Below are 23,907 nucleotides of genomic sequence, written 5' to 3' on the forward strand. Positions count from 1 at the left end.
AGGTCTCTATGGACCTGGTGGGACACACAGTCCCTGGGGACAGCCTCCAACCAAGAAGCAGAGCAAAAAGGATATTTCACTTCTTAATACTCTAGTCCCAACACCAATGCTTAAGATACCCAGGGATGTCAAACTTTACAAATATAAACAATGCGCTGACACAAAAACAAACTAAACAGAAGCTGGACCCTGAATTTACCAGGCTTGCAGTAGGATCTTCACCAGGATCCCAGGGGACAATCTAGCACCCCTAGCTCCTACTAAATTAGAGTTCCTGACATTTTTGAAGACAATTTTAAAGAGATATAATGTACATATCACACAAGCCCCCTATTTAGGACAAAGAGCTCAATGGCTTTTCCTATCTTCACAAATCCTTCCTCCTGACACTATAAACCTGGTGCCTTCAGGTTTCCATCCTACCAAAGCTGTGCTTCTTGGACCCAGCAGCACAGACAGGACCCGAAACATGAGGGAAATGGCTGTGGCCTCAACACCTTCAGGTTGACCCTGAAACCTGCCCTGTGGTGCCCAGTCATCAGGAAGAACTCTCGTTTCTGAAGTTACCTTCAAGAACCCCATGAAAAAGCTGTGATTAAATAACCCAGTCGGAAGGAAGAAACCACTAGCAGCTTATGGGCACCCAAGTAGCTCAGTCAGATACGTGACCAAGTCTTGGTTTGGATCAAGTCATGATCTCATGGTCCTGAGGTTGAGGCCCACTTTGGGCTCTGTCCTCACTGCACAGCTGGTTTGGGATTTTCTCTTTCCCCCCCCTCTCTGCCCCATACACATGAGCCCTTTTTCTCTATTCCTCAAATAAACCATATCAGAAGAAGAAGAAGAAGAAGAAGAAGAAGAAGAAGAAGAAGAAGAAGAAGAAGAAGAAGAAGAAGAAGAAGAAGAAGAAGGAGAAGAAGAAGAAGAAGAAGAAGAAGAAGAAGAAGGAAGAAGAAGACATGAGTGAAGTGTCACATTTACTCACATTTGGGTTTGGGGAACTGGGACACTGGAGCAAGACAAGCCAGAAGAGTAGCCTTTGCACCATCATGTCCTGGTCCTTTTTAGGGGCACTGTGGGCCCAGGGAGGAAGTTGAGATGGTTGCGGGGCAGGGGAGGGGTGGGGTGGGGGTGTTCGGAAGGGGGGGGGGAGGGGCAGGGTGGTAATTAGGGAGGGGAATAGGGAAGAAATAGAGGGTAGGATGGGGAAGGTGTTGGTCAGGAGGAGGGGTCAGGGACAGTGTCAGGCGGTGTCAGGGTCAGATTAAGTACTCAAGGGGAAGTAGCACGGTTCAGAAAAGTTAGGAGGTCAGCAGGTTAGTAAAGGACAAGGTCAGCAGGACACATTAGCAGGTCAAGTGAACTCTCAGGAGCAGTTGGTGTGGAGAATCCATCCTCCACCAAGCCTTCCCAGGTTTGAACGTTTCCTTAGCAACCTAGAAACATTCTAATCTCTCCACCAATCCCCTGCCGTTGCCCCTAGTAGCTCAACATGGATGCCACAGGTGACCTCATTGGTACAAAGCCCCTTCCCACCTGATACCCCAACACATGCCATCGCAACGACAGATCCTCTCTGGATCTTTAGCCATCCTTCTTGTTTACTTCCTCCAACCCAGGTCCCTGTTCCCTCTTCTGGGCGCTCTCTCCTTCCCCTTCCAAACTCCCGTCTGAGAGCCACTGGCTGAACAATGTAGAAAGGAAAGGAGAACCAAACTGCAATAACAAGCAAGTACACAACCAGAGTAGGAGGTTTGAGCCTCTCTCAGCAACTCAACCCAGACAGAACATCCACAAGATGTAAATCTTAATGGCAAACCATCTGAATCCCATAGCTGTCTCCATACATCTGTCCACATCCACATCCACTGATTTTAGGCACATAGGAGACCATTACAAAAATACGCCCAATTTACTTTAGCCATAAGGGAAATTTCAATTTTGTTTCAGATGCATCAATTCAGGCAACTACAGAGCATCTTGTGGTAATATAATGTGCTAGAAATCACTGATAAAAAGTGAACTAGAAATTCTCATATGTTTAGAAATTAAGAAGTACCTCTATCATGGGAACAGGAGTAAAGAAATAGAAAAAAGAGGGGCTCCTGGTGGCTCAGGTCATGATCAGGTCCTATGATCAAGCCCCACATCGGGCTCTGTGCTCAGGAGGGAGCCTGCTTTCCCCCCCTCACTCTCTGCCTGCCTCTCTGCCAACTTGTGATCTCTCTGTGTGTGTCAAATAAGTAAATAAAATCTTAAATAAAAAAGAAATAGAAAAGGAAAAGAGCAACACTGGAACTGAATGATACGAGGATGATACAATTGAAATCAAATATGTCTTCTGGGCTGGAATATCCTCCAGTATTTAGTCTGAGAAGACTTCATGGTCTCAAAATCATCCCCAATTGGCTGAGACATTGGAACACCTCCGACAGAGTAGATCTGTCACTTCTCTTTGTGACCCTCCTATGCACTAGCTTCGGCTTTACATGAGGAAACTTTACAGGGAAACAGTCCAATCAGACTCTCATGTCATCTTCTGGGACCTCCAGGAATGAGAGCATTTTAAGAGAAGACTTTCACCAGCTTCTCCCCTGGCGGATCTAGGATAACACCCAGAGAGCTGGCAGCTCCATCTGTGCTGGGTAGGGACAGCCAAGCATGTGGGCAGGGCCAGGGACCCAGGAGACTAGACAAACCCCTTGTTATCCTCTCTCCTGGGGCCTGTCCTGAGCTGAACTTCCTAAACTGTGTCTCCCTAGGACTCTCAAATGTTTCCTCAACTCCTTCTGGCCCAAGACAGCTGATTTCCAGTGCTCTACAAACCACCACTTTATTATTGTGTAAATTTCTTGTAAACAGGAACCACTCTAGTACTGCTTAAATAGAACATAAGCTTGTTTTTTCTAATTAACGTATAATGTAGTTTTTGTTTCAGGGGTAGTCTGTGATTCATCAGTCGCACACAGTTCAAGCACTCACCAAAGCACATACCCTCTCCAATGCCCATTCCCCAGCCACCCCATCCTTCCCACCCACTTCCACTCCTGCCACCCTCAGTTACAACAATATCCTAAACATACACATACAGAAACCATAAAAAATAAGCCAACAACAAAACAAGGATAACAAAACAAAGTATTCAATTCTGCTTAGATGCCGCTGTCCACCTCAAGAACCCCAGAGTTGGGCTGCTCTGGTTGTAGAAGGAGACCAGCTATGGAAGGGGTGGAGTCAGACTATCCCAAAAGGGAACAGGAGAGAGGCCCAACCTGTAAGGGGGTCAGGGACTTCCATGGAGATGGCCAGAGTCACCTTGATTAGAACTGGAATCGGGAGCAGGGAAAGAAGCAGGGAATAGAGTTTGGGGGCCTCAAATAGGTGAGATCAGTCATGGAGTTGATGAGGGGTCCCCAAAGCCAGTGTCAGTCTCCCATCTATGAAACCCTTTGTGGCCCCTGGAGACAAGCCAGGAGCCTAGAGTTTGAGATCCAGCTGTCCTGCTTACCTGCTGTTTGGCCTGGTGCTCATTTCCTTCACTGAACCGGGAGTGTCCATGCCCATGTCCATAACTGTGTGGAGGACAAGAAGAAGTCACATGTTGAGAACACGCAGACATTGACGTCATCACCGCCAGGGGCTCAGTGTCTCTGGAGATCCAGTGCCTCATGTCTCACCCCTGTTAATGGCAGCCCAGGTGACAACCACAGGTCCCTCCTGTTTCAGGCCTGTGCTATGCCCTGCCCTTTGCCGACATCAGCATTCCGGCACCAGATGGCAGGAAGACCCCCATGAACTGTGGGGTGAGCTCTGGGCCCCTGGCAAGACTGAGAGATTCCTGGACTGTGGAAAAGGTGATCAAGTGAGGGATTATACAGGACTGGACAACTGAGCTCCGGGGCACCCTGAAAGGAATGGGGGATTGGGCACCTGTGGAAAGGGCTGGAGGCATCTTACAAGATTCCTGGGTCCCCACAGGGCAGATCCCTCCTACACTCCTGCTGGTGCTGGCAGGGATCTGGAAACACCAGCAGCACCAGCAGCAGAAGTCGCAGCAGATCAATGGGATGCTGGATGGACCTGGGAAGAATGGTCTGGCAGGTAAGTGGAATCACCAGGCTGGGATGCCCTTGGCCTCCTCCTCCTTCCCCAGCCACCTCTCAACCTCTGACTCTGACTTCACCTTCCAGAAGGGCATGGGAAAGCCAAGCAGAGGTGGACACCCGCGGCCAAGGAAGGGTCCCTCCCCAGAGCTCTGTGTCCTTGTTTCTGAACAGACAGAAAGAGTCACCCGGGGCCCCTGGAACAGGGAGGGAGAATCTGGCCCCAGAGCCCTCTCTGATGGGGCCTGGGGAGAATCCTGGAGGGACAGAATGTAGCACTGGTTCGTAGTCTAAAAAGTCTATGTTTATTAAGGAAATGGAAAAAACAAGTTGCCAGTTGAGCCTCTGGAAGAGAACAGGACCAGTTTCCATTCTTCCAATTTCTACTCTTTGCCTGGATAATAATTACTTCACCTCTCCAAACCTCTGTGTCCTTCTCTGTGATGTGGGGACAGCATGGATTCATTCCTCAGGGCATGGATGCAAAGATTCATCGAGATCCGTCATACAAAGCTAGTTTAAACTGATACTTATACCTATCACTATCATCATTTTTTCTTAAAGATTGAACTTGTTTTTCTCAACATTATGCTAAATAAACTTTTATATTTACTTTTCTCAAAAGATTTTATTATTTGAGAGACAGTGAGCACAAGTCGTGGGCAGACGCAGAGGGAGAGGGAGAGGCAGCCTCCTCTCTGAGCAGGGCTCAGTCTCAGGACAATGAGATCAGGATGCCAGGTAAAGGCAGATGCTTAACTGACTGAGCCACCCAGTCACGGAGGGGTCCTGAGAAAGAGCCCCCAGGGCTGCAGCAGTGGGAACAGCCCCAATCCCGATCCCTAGCGGGAGAGATACATCCCCAGCGCCAGGATATCCTCCAGCCCCGGGAACTACATCTTAGCAATGCCTGCCTCCCTCCACCACGGGTGACCCCAGAGTCCAGCCAGTGCCAGTCCCTGCCTGCCCCCAGCCCTTCCTCCCATTCCACTCCCTCTGCTCCATGCAGGTACCTAGTCAGGCTCTTCTTGTGGCCCATGGTCAAGGATGGGCTGTACCCCCGCCCACCCCCCAAAAGCCAAAACCAGCACTGCTTGGAGGAGTAACGCCATAGGTGGAGTCCTCGTGGTCCGGCCCTCTCCCTTCACAGCCCAGGACCTCAGCCCTACCTAGGCCACTGGGCCTTGAGCACCCTTCAGTGCCGCCACTGCCTCCGCCGCCGCCCCTTGAGCCTCCACAGCTGCCAGTCTCCTGAGACCAGCTCCCACCTGCGCTGCCTCTACTGAGTGCATGTCATGGAGTGTGTGCTCCTTGGGGTCGTGCGGGCCTCTTGGTGACCTAGTGGCCCAGCGAGGTGGAGCGTGTGATTCCGGCAAGTGGCGATGGGCTCCAGGCCCTGCAAGTTTGCCTTAAGGGGCTGTAGTGGGGACCCTGTCCCGAAGCCGTTGCCAGGGATGCAGTTCCCCACACTGAGGCTTGCAACTGCCAGTGCTGCTTGCTATGCCTCCAGGCTTGGAGTGCCCTGGGAGCCAGCGGGCCTCTTTCTTTTGGCCCCAGTTCCCCTGCTCCCTTCTGCTCTTCTGCCACCAGGAGCTTTGGAGCAGCCTCTCCTAAAGTCCTGGCCTCTTGCCCATACCCCAGGCCGAAGCCCCTTCCCAGGCTCCTGAGGCAGGGAGAAGTGTGCTGACAAAATAAAGACAGCAATGCATACCCTGGAAAGCTAAATCCACACGTGACAACACACAGAGACCAAAGGCTTAATTACACGTGCTCCATCAGACCCTGTCCAGACACCAGTGCCCTGTGTGGGGGGCAGTCATTCACAATCTCTCTCCTGCCTGGGACTACTGATTTTAATGATGGCATGGCATGTTATTTTGAGGAATTGTGTAATTTTCTGAATGAGTCAAGTGACAAACAGTACAGTCAGCAGTGTTCTACTACATATTCTCAGCCCATTTTCAGGGCTCAGAGGGTTAAGCGTCCCCCTCCCGACTCTGGCTCACTTCATGATCTCAGGGTCCTGGGATGGAGCCTTCAGTCTGGCTCCTGGCTCAGTGCAGAGTGTACCTGACATTCTTACTCTCTCCCTCTACCCTCCCCATGCCCCGGATGGAGACTCTCAAATAAATAAATATCCTTAAAAGGATAAATAAACCTTTAAAAGAAAAAAAAAAAAAAAAAACAAAAACAAGAACAAAACCCTCCTTACCTAAGAAGGAAGGAGGGAACCATGGGGGCGAAGACGCCACCCACAAAAAGGCCCTCCTGAAAGAGCCAAAGAGAAAGTGAGAGCCAAAGGACTGCAGCACACGTCATTTAGGCGTCGGAGGCAGGCCCCCGACCAGGGCGGCCTCCGCCATTAAAAGATGGCGCCTGGCTAGTTGCCAGGTTAGGTTAGGATTGCCTCATGAGACTAAGCAGAATGCCCAAAGAGGAAGTAAACAGCATTGGTTGCTAGCAAAGTTGTTCGTTTAGGTGTGCAGCCTGATTCGCTCCCTCCTGTACCCTGCTCGCTGACTGGTCAGGTAAGCGTATATAAGTGTGTAGACTTGCGGGAAATAAAGAGAGAGAAGATACATCTGAACTGGGGCTTCTTGTCGTCCTTGCGGGTCGAGGGCGATAAATGGCGCCGGCACCCGGGAACTAAATAAAGGAATCTTGCAAGGTAATCCGCAGGAAAGCGGGGAGTAAAGTTCCGCAGGTCAGCGGGGACATTAGCCACGTTCAAAAGTGGGAATTGCGCGGTAAAGCAGGGAGTAAAGGCCACGTTCAAAAGTGGGAATTCCACGGTTAAAAAGCGGGAAGTAAATGTCGACTGAAGCATATGCGTGTAAACAGTTGATGTGTTAGTTACTGTCTTTAACGTCCGCGTCTGTTGTCTGTGTGTTCATAATGGGATCTGAAGTATCTAAAGTGCGGTTGGAAGAGTCTTTAAAAGACCTGCTGAAAGCCAATGGAACTTCACTAAAAGCAAAAACTGCTCGGGCCTTTTTGAATACAGTGGAAAAGGCGGCTCCATGGTTCCTAGATGAAGGCTTGCTAAACATACCTCAATGGGACCACTTAGGGGAGGATTTGAAGAAACAGGACAATAAAACGCCTTTGCCACCTGGGTCCCTGGCAATATGGACCTTAGTCTGGGGATGACTGGTGGGGCCTATATATTAATCAGCTCTACAAGAGGGAGCATTGGCATTGGAGGAAGTGAAAGAGGAGCGGTCTTCTCGTGCCTCAGAGGGGGGTAGTTCTAGTGAAGAGGAAGAAGAAATGTCAGGGGAGGAGTTAGGCCGTAAAATGCATTGCAACTTTGAACAGTTGAAACTATCGACTCCAGCGACGCCTAGTGCCCCTCCGCCATATAATCCTATGGCGTGCCAAGGAGCTTGTAGCTGCTGTACCACATGTGGTAGTGGCAGGGTTTCGAGCTGGAGAGATCATGACCTGGCCTCTGCCTTTCCAGTTTTAGAGGACCAAAACAACCAGCGGTATCATCAGCCTCTTGATTTTAAACTAGTTAAGCAATTAAAGGAAGCAGTCATGCAGTATGGCCCTCAGGCAGCCTTTACGGTATCTTTGTTGGAGACCATAGCAGGAATGAACTTAGTCCCTGGAGACTGGGGTAACTTAGCCTGCGCAACCTTGTCGGGAGGGCAATATCTAGTATGGAAAACAGCCTGGCAAGAATACTCAGAGGACACTGCCCGCCGTAATGCAGCGGCTGGAAATCCTCAGTGGGACCTAGAAATGTTAATGGGAATAGGACCGTACATGGGAAAGCAGGCCCAAATACAATACAACCCTGCGGTGTATCTGTAAATAGCCTCGGTGGCCACTAAAGCATTGAAGACAATTCAAGGCAGTGGGGATTTACAGGGTCAGCTGTCTAAGGTAATACAAGGACCAAATGAAGCATATGCTGATTTGGTAGCGAGGCTGATGCAAACAGCTGGTCGAATATTTGGGGAGGTAGAGGCAGCCATGCCATTGATAAAACAGCTGGCTTATGAGCAAGCTAATAAATGGTGTAAAGAAGCCATCAGACCTTGGAAAAGCAAAGACTTGAGTACATATATTAAAGTTTGCAGGGATATCAACGACAGTGTTATTCAAGGGCAGGTTATGGCTGCAGCTATCACTCAAGGTTTACAAGGATTTCAGGGAGCTCAACAATATAAACATAGGGGTACTCCTGGAGTTTGCTATTACTGCAAGGAGCCAGGACACCTTAAGCGTGAGTGCCCCGAGAGAAAGGTGTCCTATCAAGAGCCTAAAAAACCAGGTATCTGCCCAAGATGTGGGAAGGGTGCCCACTGGGCATATGAATGTCACTCAATAAGGGATATACAAGGAAACTCTCTGCCTCCAAGAGGGTCAAAAAATGGGAAGGGGGCCCCCCACACCCCAGGGCCCTCAAATGTATGCGGTGCTCCAACAGGTGGCTCGCTCGCATTATCCGCCGACGAGCCAAGGCGAGCCACAACAGGGAGTGCAGGATTGGACATCCGTGCCACCACCAGACTCATACTGACTCCAGAGATGGGGACCCAGGTAGTCGAATCAGATTTTAAGGGTCCATTACCTGAGGACACCGTGGGCCTCTTGCTAGGACGGAGCTCCATGGCGTTATCAGGACTCCTTGTTCACCCCGGAGTTAGAGATGCTGATTATAAAGGAACGGTGAAAATCCTGGTATCCTCCCCACGTGGAATTACAGCTATTAGTCCAGGTGATAAGATAGCTCAAATCCTGGTATTGCCTAGTTGTCACAAGCTTTTTGGAAGCCATGAGGTTACGCGGGGACAGAAGGGGTTCTGTTCATCTGGAGTTCCTCTAGCATGCGTCACGCTAGGCATGGAAAATAGACCCTTTTACTCTTTTTGGATAAGAGACAAGAAATTCATGGGCTTATTGAACACTGGAGCAGATCGCAGTATCATCAATGAAGCTGATTGGTCTAAGGATTGGCCTGTGCAAAAGGCTGATCAAACACTTCGAGGATTAGGGATTGCTCATAGACCCATGTGCAGTGCAGCTACACTGCCATGGAAGGATGATGAAGGCCACCATGGACTTGTGCAGCCATGTGTCCTTAAGATTCCCATTTCATTGTGGGGACGGGATGTCTTGGCCCAAATGAACCGGAAGTTGACTCCAGAATTATTCTATATTGAGGAAGCTCAAGCCTTAATGACTAAGTCTGGTTATCCTGGAACGGGAGGCCTAGGAAAACAGCTGCAGGGCACCCCTGAACCTATTCCCTTGACTAATTACTTCTCTCAAAGAATAGGTGGGCCGGGGCTGGGTTTTTCTTAGGGGCCACTGAACCTCTAAAAATTCAATGGAAAAACAGTAAACCCGTGTGGGTTCCTCAGTGGCCCCTGCCTAAAGAAAAATGTGAAGCTGCCCACACGTTAGTAAAAGAGCAACTTGCCGCAGGGCATATTCGGCCCTCCACATCACCATGGAATATGCCTATTTTTGTGATTAAGAACAAGTCGGGGGAAATAGCGATTGTTACATGACTTACGAGCGGTTAATGAAAAGATGGTGGCCATGGGAGCAGTACAGCTGGGGGCTGCCTTTAGTCTCAGCCCTGCCCTCTGGTTGGCCCTCTGTGGTAATCGATATTAAAGACTGTTTCTTTTCCATCCCATTGCACCCCGAGGACACCCAATGTTTCGCTTTCACAGTACCTACCATTGATCATTCTTGTCTGGATCAACACTATGAGTGGGTGGTATTGCCTCAGGGCATGGCCAACAGCCCTACAATGTGCCAATGATATGTGGACCAAGCCCTGAAGGAGGTTAGAACACAATTTCCCCTGCTCATTGTGTATCATTATATGGATGATATTTTGCTGTGCCACAAAAAAGAACAATATATTGAGAAGGCCCTTTCCTTTCTTTTCAAACATTTTGAGAAATTCGGATTACACATAGCACCAGAAGAGGTCCAAATGACGCCCATTAAAGAGTATTTGGGAACTAGGTTAGAGAATACTAAAGTCAGAGCTTTAAAGATAACCCTGCGGACGGATCACCTAAACACGTTAAATGATTTTCAAAAATTGTTAAGAGATATCAATTGGATGAGGCCCTATCTAAAACTCACTGATCAGGAATTGTCACCCTTATTTGAGACACTTTAAGGAGACCCTAACCTCACCTCTCCTCGTCAGTTGACTGAGGGGGCAAAAGAAGCCATCAGTCTGATCCAGAAAAGGCTAGAAGCTGCTCAGATAGACAGAAATGACTACTCCAAACCTTTGCTATTTTGTGTCCTTGCGAAAAAAAAAAAACGAGCTCCCACTGCAGTTTTTTGGCAATCTGGCCCCATATCATGGGTTAGTTTGACCCACTCTCCAGGGAAGGTCTTGCCCTGGTACCCAAGTGCCATTGCACAAATTATACTTAAAGGGATTAAACTTAGTATAGCAGCATTTGGTAAACAAAACAGATACTATAATATCACCATATACGCAGGAACAAATAAAGTGCCTAGCAGCCTGTGATGATGACTGAGCCATTTTGATAACTATAACGTGCACTCAATTTGATAGCCACTACCCATCACATCCATGGCTACAGTTCAGTTTATCCAATCCAATCATATACCCTAGGATCACTCACCATAAACCCCTCAGTAATGTAAGGCTTATATTCACTGATGGATCTAAGCAAGGAGTAGGAGCTATAGTTACCAAAGAAGAGAGTTGGACCTTCCTATTTCAAAGCTCCTCTCCCCAAGAAACTGAGCTGCTCACAGTGATAAAAGCATTTCAAATGTTTCATCAAGAACCCTTCAACCTTTTATCAGATAGTAGATATGTGGTGCAAGCTGTCTCTATCATTGAAAATGTGGGTTCTATTAATGCCAGGTCTACTATCTCTGAGGCATTACAAGAAATCCAAACATTAGTTTGGGACAGGAAGGCTCCATTTTATATTGGCCACATATGAGCTCATACAACCTTACCAGGCCCCCTGACAAAAAGTAATCGGTTAGCAGACTCCTTAACCAGAGGAGAATTTATCTTTGCCATTGAGGACCCAGTGCAACAGGCGAGACATTATCATAAGCTGTTCCATGTGAATGCTTTAACTCTTTGCCTCAAATTTAACATAACAAAAGCACAGGCATGGGACATAGTAGTCTCCTGCAGAAATTGCGTGACCTTACTACCTGCACCCGTCCTTGGGGGTTAATCCTAAGGGTTTGTTACCTAATCATATATGGCAAATGGATGTCACACATGTTTCAGAATTTGGAAAGTTAAGATATGTTCATGTCTCTGTAGATACCTGCTCTGGAATAATTTTCACCTCAGTGCATATATGGGGGAAATATCCAGAGATGTTATCGCCCATTGCCTACAGGGTTTCGTGGCATGGGGAAAGCCAGCCACGCCAGTTAAAAACAGATAATGGCCCAGCCTACACCTCACAACCCTTAAAGTCTTCCTACAACAACTTGACATTCACTTGATACATGGAATACCCTATAACCCACAAGGACAGAGTGTTGTGGAGTGTGCACATCTTACAATAAAAAATGCGCTTTATAAACAAAAAGGGGGAATAGGGGACACCTTCAGGTCCCCTAAAGATAAGCTCAACGCCATTCTCTTTATTTTGAATTTTTCAATGTTGGACCAAACGGGTAAATCAGCTGCAGACAGACATGGAAGTGATGCTGCTGCTCCCCCTAAGCCTTTAGTACTTTGGAAGGACATCCTCACAGGAAAGTGCAATGGAGCAGATCCAGTGTTAGTATGGAGTAGGGGGTCTGTATGTGTTTTTCCACAGGAAAAGGAGGCTCCAATTTGGATCCCAGAGCAGCTGGTGCGTGCAGCCTTGTCTCCGAACACCAGTCATGATGCTGAAGATGCTGATGATAACTCTGGGGATGCTACACCTCCTGTGGCTGACTCAAGCCAGAAAGCTGTGGGCAGTGGTTAAAGCATGGCCATATCCTTTACCAGTGACTATCTCTTCTCTCATATTCCCTCCCTCTCCCTTTGATGCATGGCAGGTCTGTAACTTGCTAGGAGCATGTACTGATATCTCAGCAGTGTCCATGTTAAATGGCAAATTCCTCAACTGTTTTATAAACAAAATGACTCTAGTACCTTTGAGGCAACAGTTAATGTGTCTTGTCCCAATAATATTACTTATCAGCCCACTCCAATATGCGTCTCGCAACCATTCCTTTTCCTCGTAACAAATGCTAGCGAGCTGAATGATACGTTAATTGCACTAAGAATTGCTATCTTTCCCAGTGCTGGAATGTAACGGCCTTCAAGCTGGCTGTGATTATACGTATCCCTACCCATGTTCCTATCCCAGTTTCCATTCCAGAGGACAAGTTACCGGTGGTGCTATCCAGAAGAAGAGAGATTTTGGTATCACAGCCGCCGTTGTGACAGCACTGGCTATATATCTACAGCAGCTGCCATGGCAGCAGCAGTCTCACTTGCTACAACTATACCCACTGCAGAAGTTGTGAACACCCCTGCAGAGGAACGGCGGCTGTCCTTCAAACAGTCTCAGATCAATGCACATCTGCAAGCAGGAATCCCGATAGTCAACCAGAGAGTGGATTTGGTTCAAGAACAAGTGGACATATTGGGGGCCCTATTGGGACTGGGATGTATAGCACCCTTCCCGGCAATTTGTGTAACTCCCATAGCCTATACTAATATGAGTGACTTACAGAATGTCTCCTGACAGCTCTCCCAATACTTGCGGGGGAATTAGTCCGCAGAATTCCAAAACTACACTCAGCACCTGCTACTAGGCATAACAAGGATAAAAGAACACCAGAGATGAGCTGGCAACCCTCCCAGAGATAATCAAAACATTGCAAGATGTGTTAACCTTTATGAAACAAGCGGCTAGCGTAATTTGTCTGATGATAATCCTCATAGTGGGCTTGATTCTGCTAGTAAGGAAACTGCAAATTTGGAGGCGACAGCAACATAGGCAATGGCAAGCCATGGTGCAGAACTTGTTAGCCATCGAGGCTGGAACATCCCACCAAGTGTGGCTAAGTATGCTGGATCGGTAGTCAACGACGGGTAAGATTGGTGGGGGAAATATACCAACCTAAGACAGGACGCAGATCATTGATATCTGCCGTCTGATGATGGGTAAGGATATTCCGCGCCACTGACAACCTAAGACAGGCACAATCCCTGCCATAATAGAAAAAAGGGGAGATGTCGGAGGCAGGCCCCTGGCCAGGGCGGCCTCCGCCATTAAAAGATGGCGCCTGGCTAGTTGCCAGGTTAGGATTGCCTCATGAGACTAAGCAGAATGCCCAAAGAGGAAGTAAACAGCATTGGTTGCTAGCAAAGTTGTTCGTTTAGGTGTGCAGCCTGATTCGCTCCCTCCTGTACCCTGCTCGCTGACTGGTCAGGTAAGCGTATATAAGTGTATAGACTTGCAGAAATAAAGAGAGAGAAGATACATCTGAACTGGGGCTTCTTGTCGTCCTTGCGGGTTGAGGGCGATATTTAGGGATCCACTATTACCTGAAGTTCTACTCAACTGAGTTAGTGCTGACAACTTCCTCAAGTAGCTGCCGTTTACCAAAAGAGCTTGTAATAATCTTGGAATTTCTTCAGCATTGACAGAAGCACAGGAGAAACCTATGCCACATGAGGAATGCACTCCAACCTCCCATCCCAGTAACTGACAGGATACACTGACAAGTTAGCTGGCCTGGTCTCAGGATGTGGCAGGCAACTAAGGAAAGGTTGACTAGCCTGTCCACGAAGGTTCCACCTTTAATTCTCCCCAACCCCAGGAGCTAAATGGCAGAGTCTTCAGAAATAACCTACAGAAGTAACTACCCCTTGCCCCCAAAAGAAAGGAGCATGCACGCTGCCCCAAAAGGCAAAGGTGTACCTTAACTACTGTCTAGAACGAGTTTCTCATCACTGTGTAGTTTCACATTCTGCTCTGATTTCTCAAAACACTTGCCACTGGCCACAATTATTTCACTTTTCTGTTTACTTGCTGAATTTCTCATCTTCTCCACAGTATTCCAAACGCAATGAGAACAAGGACATTGTTTGTTTTTTCCACCACTAGACACCAGAGCCCATTTCGTGGTATGCTCCAGAAAAACCTGTCAAATAAGAACAACTACCCAGGTAATTTACTGGAAGGTTACCAAGTAGACAGAAGATCAAGTCAGTATCAATAAATCACTAAGTCCAATGTAATAGCAAATACAAACAAAATTATCACCGTTTTGGGATAAGGGCGATCTTAGAAGCCAAAAGGTTGGGTAAATTAGATGGCTCAGAAGACATGTAGTTTTTCCATGTATTTCATGGAGAAGGTTTATTAAAGACAAACACTACAGTAAAACCCATGTGCCCTAAGGAGCAAAACCACTGTGGTGGATGACCCCAAACCACAGGGAAGAAGCCTTGCTCTACTCCAGGTTAGCTACACCCCAGCCCTGTTTTCTGGGAGTTGTTTTTTTTTTTTTTTTTTTTCAATCTGAATCTCATTACCTCAGGGAGATGCACTTTTGAGGCAAGATTCGAACTTTCATGTCTCGCTAAGGATGAATGTTTACCTCGAAAACTTCTAAAGTACTTCATGACTATCCAAGGGCTATTGAGTTGTTAGGCTACCTGAATTTGAGGAGAGAAATGTCCAAACTTACAACTTCAAAAAATGAGGGAGCTCCAGAAGAAAGGAAATGTTTTACAAACAAAACAGTGTACCAACTTTTCATTCAATATCCTGAGTACCAACTTTTTTTCCTTTTAAGACATAATTTTATGACACATCTAAAGTAAATTCCTCACTTCTCCCTGCAAAAGCTCTACAAACTTCTCAAGGAGATGGTGTGCAAATAAACTCGAGTTGACCCTAGTATCCAAATAAAATTGGGCACTGAAAAAATATAAAAGTTCTAAATCCATGGGAATTACCCAACACCAAATTTTACCAACTTTCTAGTGAGTATCACATAAGTGGTAGCTGAGGGTTCAAATGCGGCACTATGATCAAAGAGGCACTAATCATCTCCTGCTGCAGCAGTAGCTTGGCCATCTCTACTTCCAAAAAAGACATGATTGGATTCAGAGAAGCAGCAAGACTGAAGCAAAGTACATCGAATCTAAAACCGAGTCTAAGAAGTTACTCTGCTCAACACTCAAGAATGTCCACTTCACAAAAGGGTTAAATAAAGTTGTTCATTTGCAGGGGGTAGCTCATCCTAAAAGCCGATGGCATCATCCTTCATGACACTGGCAAACCCTACTTTATCCGTCTCCTCTTATCACAGAGGAAAAGGACAGATTTTCCTCCCCACCCACAGCCACCTTCAATATACACCCCTTTATTTCCTATGTTGAAAGGCTTAGGGTAGAGTTCTCTCAGCATGGTGAGGAGGCAACCTTCCTGGCCAGGAGCACGTGACCCCTCCAGGCTCTTAAGTTGTATCACAGAACAAACAGGAGACAACCACAGGATAGGATGGAAATCTTCCCAAACTGGTTTGTGGTGATGCTTGCACAAGTCTTTAAAACAACTGAAATTCAATGAATCGTGCACTTAGCATGAGTGACTTCGACAAGATGGAAATCATACCTCCATGAAACTACACAATAATCACCAGCCAGGGGCAGACTGCGATGACACAGTTAGAAAAAGGAGTGTATCCAAGACCCAAAGAGACCCTCCACATGACTGACACACCCAATATACATCTCTGTTGCTCCCTGAACCTCCGAGGATCCTGTTCAGTATTTCCTCCTGCTTCCCTTCACATGTTCCTCTGGCGCATCTGACCTCCTTCCCATTCTGCTCCAGAGCAGACCTTATGAATCCCTTCCACGAATCCACCTGGAGTATGCAACACATAAAGTACACCTGGCAATAACAATGAAAAGTTGGCAGGGGATCTTGTAGAAATTGATTCCTTTTTTCCGAAGAAGTGGGAAGGAAAAGGAGGCATTCGAATTGACTCCCCTAGCCAGACTGCTCTAATCCCCCAGACAGCACCTTATTTATACCTGTCTCCGAGGCTGTAAAACTTGATTCTGCTCATCCTAGTGCCTTTCTAATCAACTCCTTCCCCACCCCTCACCAATATCTTGACCAGTACCTTTCCCCTCCTAGGAATTTCATAAATGCTCTTTGGCGAAGTTATTATTCTCCTCACCTAATTAAGTGACACCTGTTCTATCCTCAAAGGGTAAATACAGTTCTGTGTCCTACTGGACCTACCACTCATCAAACTCTGACTTCCTTCCTAGACTTGGTCGATTATGGCAATAAACACCAAAATGATGAACAAACTCCAAAATGACCACGGGTTAGACCACCGGAGAGGCTGATGTCATAATATGAATATGAAATAAGCTCAGAGCTATAAAACCTAACTTCTACATGAGCCAACAGGTTAATGAATCCCTTTTAAGATTTTTTAAAAGATTATTTATTTATTAATTTGACACAGAGAGAGCTCACAAGTAGGCATAGAGGCAGGCAGAGAGAGAGGAAAGGAAGCAGGCCCCCTGCTGAGCAGAGAGCCCCATGTGGGACTCCATCCCAGGACTCTGAGATTGTGACCTGAGCCGAAGGCAGTGGCTTAACCCACTGAGCCACCCAGGTGCATCCCTTTTAAGATATTTAAAGGTTGTTCTAAAATCCCAAATTCTTACCTCCTCCTCAGCATTCAAACCCAACAAGTTTTCTACTGTCATCAATACCAATATGCAAGACAGAAATTATGAAATCTTTGCAGTACCAAAAAAGAATTACAAGAAAAAGACCCAGGAAGATCACAGAGCAGTAACTAGGATGGCAGGGAAATTAACCAACTGTTTCTATACCCTATGACACCTGGATGAAGACCTGTTGAAAGTCCCCTTCCCACAGGAATCCCATTTCTAGCCCAAATGGGGTCTGCTTTCCAATTAAAGATGGCTTCAAGAATGTTTCTCCAAAGCCTAAACACTGGCAATAACCGGCGGGTGAAAAAATAATGAATACTGTTATGCTGAAAATAAATTAATTTAAAAAAAGATGAAACAAAAAGGCCACAGAAAGTTGGTGCCACTTTTCAGAGTGCTAAGTCCTCTGATCTTGGAAATCTGTGTTCAAATACCACTCAAGCAGAGACCTCAAAAAATTACACAAAAACCCTTAAAGAGAAGAGAGAAGTACCCTTTCCTAAAACAGTCTGACTTCAGTAATCTCCTAGATTCATTAAAAATCGGAATGTCACTCTCAACATCTGTAACTCTGGAACAAACTTCGAACATTTCTATGGCTTTTAAAATCAAAACCTCTCATGTGCTTTCAAAATTTGGTAAATCAGATTTTTTTGTAAGAAACATGTAGAAACTGAAATGCATTTCATTAGAAGATAATTATTCCCTGCAATACATCAGTATAAACTTGAATTTGGTTTTGGTCTCCACTGGTAAATTTCTCAAGTTCTTGGGCGTTTCCTAGCCATTTACTTGAACATCATCTAAGGGAACACTCAAAGCAGTACCACAATAAAGAGGTTTGGCCTCAGCAGGATTCTACATGGAAAAAAAAAACAGGTCACATAAATTAATCACAATCACACTGCTTTAAATAACATTTCTAAACTTTCATGCCATTTGATGGAACTCCCTGTTTCAGAGAGCGAAAGAAAATCTATTCAGCTCCCATTAAGTGCTTTTTCTTTTCTTTTCTTTTTTAAAAAGATTTTATTTATCTGACAGACAGAGATCACAAATAGGCAGAGAGGAGGCAGAGAGAGAGGAGGAAGCTGGCTCCCTGCTAAGCAGAGAGCCCAATGCAGGGATGGATCCCAGGAACCCAGGACCATGACCCCAGCTGTGCAAAGTAGCATGGTCCAGGCCCAGCTGTTGCGGGGTGCCAGTGGGGGCATCCTGTCCACTCCCCAAACCCTGTTTCGGTCCCTAGAAAGAGTGGGTGGGTGGTGGGCCAAGCCATGGTTCCAGCCCAGGAATCCTAGGAAATTGCTATGGCTCACCAGCACCTGTGTTTTGCTGTTTCTCCCCACTTTTCTCCTGCTCCAGGTCCCCACTCCTAACTCTTCCTAAAGCCAAAAGGATCAGCAAAACTGCCACAGACAAAGGCTTTTGGGATTGGAGCATCTCCACCTTCAGAAGCTGTGCTGAAGCCTTAAAAGGCAGTATCTGCACTGTGAGGGAAGCCACCTCCACCAGATACTTGAAGATCTGGGTTAGCTTTGGCAGAAGGACTTTTGTTGCTTAAGGTGTGGGAGAGGGTGGAGCGCTATCCTTGAGGCCCTCTTTCCAACTTGTTGATGATGGCTTTTTTGCATTTGGGGGTGGTTGATGTGTGGTTTTGGTTGTGTCTATTTTGTGTGTATTTCCCCACCATAGCCTCTCCCTGTCCCTGGCCCACAGCAAGCCCCCAGCCCTCCCTCCCTTCCACCCCCTGAGCTCTGAGCAGGTACCTGGTCAGTGATATGCTGTACCCCCACCCACCCACCCCCGCCCCAAGCGGGAAGTGGAACTGCTGGGAGGAAAAACGCAGTCCCCCTCCCTTCCCCGAGCCCTTCAATGGCCCAACCTCAGCTGGACCTCAGCCCCTGGGACTCAAGCTCCCAGGCCACCTCCGCTTGCACCACTGCAGCTGCCAGTCTCCCTGCCAGTCTCCCTCCAACCTGCACCGCCTTCTCCAAGTGACTGATGAGGGGCAGGGCCAGGCACTGCACTGAGGCATGCAGTGGCGTGGCATGGCACAGCCTGGTGTGCTGTGGCATGGGCCAAGCTGTCGGTGCGCCTGCCTGGGTGGGTGTGCTAGCTTGGGGCGCGGGGGACTTCTGGTGATCCTGGGGTCCGGCGAGGTGGAGGCTGGGAGCCCCACAAGCAGTGATGGGCACTGGACCCCTCGTGTGTCCCTTACGGGGCTGCATTTTCAGTGCCTGAGTTTTGTGATCATGGGTCTTTTAAGTATGAGTTTGCCTGAGTATGTATGACTTTTGTGATTATGTCAAATTTATTCCTAAATCATTTAAGGTTTGATGTTTTTTGTAACTGGGATTGTTCTTAATCTCTTAATTTCATTTTTGCCCTGCTCAATTTTGGTGAATAAGACTACAACTTGTCTTGAGTCCTGATCCTGCATCGTGGAACTATGCTGGACATACTGAGGTCTAATGGCAATTTTGCGGATTAATTTTGTTCTACAGAATTCTACAGAAGAATTTTTTTCTATAGTATCTTATGAAAAAAAAAAGACATTTTCACTTCTTCCACTCTTATTCATACTCCTATTATTCCGTTTTCTTGCTAAATACCCAAGACAGAATTTCCAATAAAATGTTGAATAAAAGTGGCAATTGCAGGCTTTTCACCTTGTTCCTGACCTTAGGAAGGAACCATCTAGCGTTTTACTATTAAATATGTAAGTGTGGGTTTTCATATACAGCTTTTTATTATGTTAAGAAAATTCTCTTTTATTCAGTTGACAGATTATTATCACCAAATGGTGTTGACATTTAACCACTTTTTTCTTCTATATTTATGGAGGTAATCATGTGGTTTACCCTTTATTAATTTAATATGGTATATTAATTACAGTGATGAAATATAATTTTATTTATTTATTTATTTAAAAGAGAGAGAGAGAGAGACAATGAGTGAGGGAACACAAGCAGGGGAAGTTGGAGAGGGAGAAACAGGCCCTCTGCCGAGCTGGGAGCCTTATGCAGGGCTTAATCCCAAGACCCTGGGATCATGACCTGAGCTGAAGGCAGATGCCCAATGACTGGGCAACCCAGGTGCCCCTAAATATCACATTTTGAGCAAATTTTGCATATCTGAGATAAATCCTCTTTGGCCATAGCATTTTATGAGTTGCTGAATTCAGTTTACAACCATTAGTATTGAAGACTTTTGTGTCTACAGTTCTAAGAGATATTGGTCTATAATTTCATTTTCTTGTGTAATCTTTACCTGGTTTTGGAATCTGGCTAATACAGACTCTCACAGAATGAATGCGAAGTGTTCTCTCCACTTCTACTTTTTGAATGATTTTTGAATCTTCCTTAAATGTTTTCACAGAATTCACCAATGTGCCATATGGTCCCAGATTTTTCTTTATGGAAAGTTTTTGGATTACCTGTTCGATTATTTTACTTGTTTAAGTTCCATTCAGATTGTCTACTTTGGGGTTAAGATTAAGGAATTTGAGTCTTTCTAGGAACCTGCCAAATTTCTTTAGTTTTCTAATTTATTAGCATGCAATTGTTCCTCGTATTGCAATTTAATTCTTTTTATTTCTATAAGGCTAATAGGAATGCCTCTCTTTCATTCCAGATTTTTTCAAAATTTGGTATTTTTATCTTATTTTTGGTAAGAATAGCCAAAAAGTTGTCAATTGCTCATCTCTTTAAAGAATTAGCTTTTGGGGCACCTGGGTAGCTCAGTGGGTTATAGCCTCTGCCTTTGGCTCAGGTCATGATCTCAGGGTCCTGGGATCAAGCCCCTGATTAGACTCTCTGCTCAGCAGGGAGCCTGCTTCCCTTCCTCTCTCTCTGCCTGCCTCCTGCCTACTTGTGATCTGTCTCTGTCAAACAAATAATAAATTAAAATCTTTTTTTTTTTTTTTAAAGAATTAGCTTGTGCGCCTGGGTGGCTCAGTGGGTTAAAACCTCTGCCTTCAGCTCAGGTCATGATCCCAGGGTCCTGGGATCGAGCCCGGCATCGGGCTCTCCACTTCTTGGGAGAGCCTGCTTCCTCCTCTCTCTCTGCCTTCCTCTCTCTCTGCCTACTTGTGATCTCTATCTGTGAAATAAAAAAAAAAAGAATTAGCTTTTGTATATATTGATTTTCTCTGTTGTGTCTTATTTCATTTATATCTGATCTCATCTTTCAAAATTTCTTTCCTTTTGCTTGCCTTTTAACTCATTCTTCCTTTATCATGTTTTTATTTTTATTTCTTTATTTGAGAGACTGAAAGAGTGAGTGAGAAGGGAAGAGCAGAGGGACAAAAGTCCTCAGGGAGTACAGAGCCCAACACGGGGCTCGACCCCACAAACCCGAGATCATGACCTGAGCCAAAACCAAGAATTGGTCACCTAACCAACTGAGCCACCTCTAAGCCCCTAATTTGTTTTTCATTTTGTCATTTCTTAAGATGATAGGTTATGAAAGTAACACTTTCTTCCTTTTTAAATATATGTTTACAATCCTAAGTTTCCCTCAAAAAAAAAAAAAACTTAACTGTATCCCATAAGACTTTGTATTTTATATTTTCACTTTCAAGAGATGAGCAAGTGACCGATTTTTGGCTTTCATTCATCTCAAGGTATTTTTTAACTTCTACCGTGATTTCTTTTTTGACTCATGTCTTATTTAGGAGTGTGTTATTTATTTTCCACATACTTGTGAATTTTCTGTTTCCTTTTGTAAACCACTTTTATTTTATTGCATGGAGTTAGAGACCATACATTGAGTGACTTTAGTTCTTCAACATGTATACTACATTTATAGGTCTTTTGGTTTTTCAGAATGGATAATCTCAATTGATCTCTATTTATATTCCCTGATTATTTCATCTATTACTACCACTGAGCTCATCTGGAGAATATTTTGTTTCAGTTATAATGCAACTTTCATTTCATTCTAATTTTATTTTTATTATATTCTTGATTTGGTGTGGCACCATTCTTGTACTTCCTGTGTATTCTTTTTTTTTTTTTTTTAATTTTTTATTTTTTATAAACATATATTTTTATCCCCAGGGGTACAGGTCTGTGAATCACCAGGTTTACACACTTCACAGCACTCACCAAATCACATACCCTCCCCAATGTCCATAATCCCACCCCCTTCTCCCAAACCCCCTCCCCCTGGCAACCCTCAGTTTGTTTTGTGAGATTAAGAGTCACTTATGGTTTGTCTCCCTCCCAATCCCATCTTGTTTCATTTATTCTTCTTCTACCCACTTAAGCCTCCATGTTGCATCACCACTTCCTCATATCAGGGAGATCATATGATAGTTGTCTTTCTCTGCTTGACTTATTTCGCTAAGCATGATACGCTCTAGTTCCATCCATGTTGTTGCAAATGGCAAGATTTCATTTCTTTTGATGGCTGCATAGTATTCCATTGTGTATATATACCACATCTTCTTGATCCATTCATCTGTTGATGGACATCTAGGTTCTTTCCATAGTTTGGCTATTGTGGACATTGCTGCTATAAACATTTGGGTGCATGTGTCCCTTTGGATCACTACATTTGTATCTTTAGGGTAAATACCCAATAGTGCAATTGCTGGGTCATAGGGCAGTTCTATTTTCAACATTTTGAGGAACCTCCATGCTGTTTTCCAGAGTGGCTGCACCAGCTTGCATTCCCACCAACAGTGTAGGAGGGTTCCCCTTTCTCCGCATCCTCGCCAGCATCTGTCATTTCCTGACTTGTTGATTTTAGCCATTCTGACTGGTGTGAGGTGATATCTCATTGTGGTTTTGATTTGTATTTCCCTGATGCCGAGTGATATGGAGCACTTTTTCATGTGTCTGTTTGCCATCTGGATGTCTTCTTTGCAGAAATGTCTGTTCATGTCTTCTGCCCATTTCTTGATTGGATTATTTGTTCTTTGGGTGTTGAGTTTGCTAAGTTCTTTATAGATTCTGGACACTAGTCCTTTATCTGATATGTCGTTTGCAAATATCTTCTCCCATTCTGTCAGTTGTCTTTTGATTTTGTTAACTGTTTCCTTTGCTGTGCAAAAGCTTTTGATCTTGATGAAATCCCAGTAGTTCATTTTTTCCCTTGCTTCCCTTGCCTTTTGCGTTGTTCCTAGGAAGATGTTGCTACGGCAGAGGTCGAAGAGGTTGCTGCCCGTGTTCTCCTCAAGGATTTTGATGGATTCCTTTCGTACATTGAGGTCCTTCATCCATTTTGAGTCTATTTTTTGTGTGTGGTGTAAGGAAATGGTCCCAATTTCATTTTTCTGCATGTGGCTGTCCAATTTTCCCAGCACCATTTATTGAAAAGGCTGTCTTTTTTCCATTGGACATTCTTTCCTGCTTTGTCGAAGATTAGTTGACCATAGATTTGAGGGTCTATTTCTGGGCTCTCTATTCTGTTCCATTGATCTATGTGTCTGTTTTTGTGCCAGTACCATGCTGTCTTGATGATGACAGCTTTGTAATAGAGCTTGAAGTCCGGAATTGTGATGCCACCAACGTTGGCTTTCTTTTTCAATATCCCTTTGGCTATTCGAGGTCTTTTCTGGTTCCATATAAATTTTAGAATTATTTGTTCCATTTCTTTGAAAAAGATGGATGGTACTTTGATAGGAATTGCATTAAATGTGTAGATTGCTTTAGGTAGCATAGACATTTTCACAATATTTATTCTTCCAATCCAGGAGCATGGAACATTTTTCCATTTCTTTGTGTCTTCCTCAATTTCTTTCATGAGTACTTTATAGTTTTCTGAGTATAGATTCTGTGTCTCTTTGGTTAGGTTTATTCCTAGGTATCTTATGGTTTTGGATGCAATTGTAAATGGGATTGACTCCTTAATATCTCTTTCTTCTGTCTTGCTGTTGGTGTAGAGAAATGCAACTGATTTCTGTGCATTGATTTTATATCCTGACACTTTACTGAATTCCTGTATAAGTTCTAGCAGTTTTGGAGTGGAGTCTTTTGGGTTTTCCACATAGAGTATCATATCATCAGCGAAGAGTGATAATTTGACTTCTTCTTTGCCGATTTGGATGCCTTTAATTTCCTTTTTGTTGTCTGATTGCTGAGGCTAGGA

General features: G+C 45.2%; 1 protein-coding gene across 1 annotated transcript in view; it reads right to left on the reverse strand.

Annotated features, from left to right (window-relative positions):
- Window positions 1-23,907, reverse strand: part of LOC123391627 (glycine, alanine and asparagine-rich protein-like) — a 47,936-nt gene that overhangs the window by 15,069 nt on the left and 8,960 nt on the right. The window contains exon 2 of the mRNA XM_045078486.1: window positions 3,509-3,572. Coding sequence (XP_044934421.1) covers window positions 3,509-3,572 — 64 coding nt within the window. The remainder of the gene's footprint in view (window positions 1-3,508; window positions 3,573-23,907) is intronic.

Source organism: Mustela putorius, unplaced genomic scaffold, assembly GCF_011764305.1.
Source record: "Mustela putorius furo isolate JIRA1106 unplaced genomic scaffold, ASM1176430v1.1 tig00000267_pilon_pilon_pilon, whole genome shotgun sequence".
Classification (NCBI taxonomy): domain Eukaryota; kingdom Metazoa; phylum Chordata; class Mammalia; order Carnivora; family Mustelidae; genus Mustela; species Mustela putorius.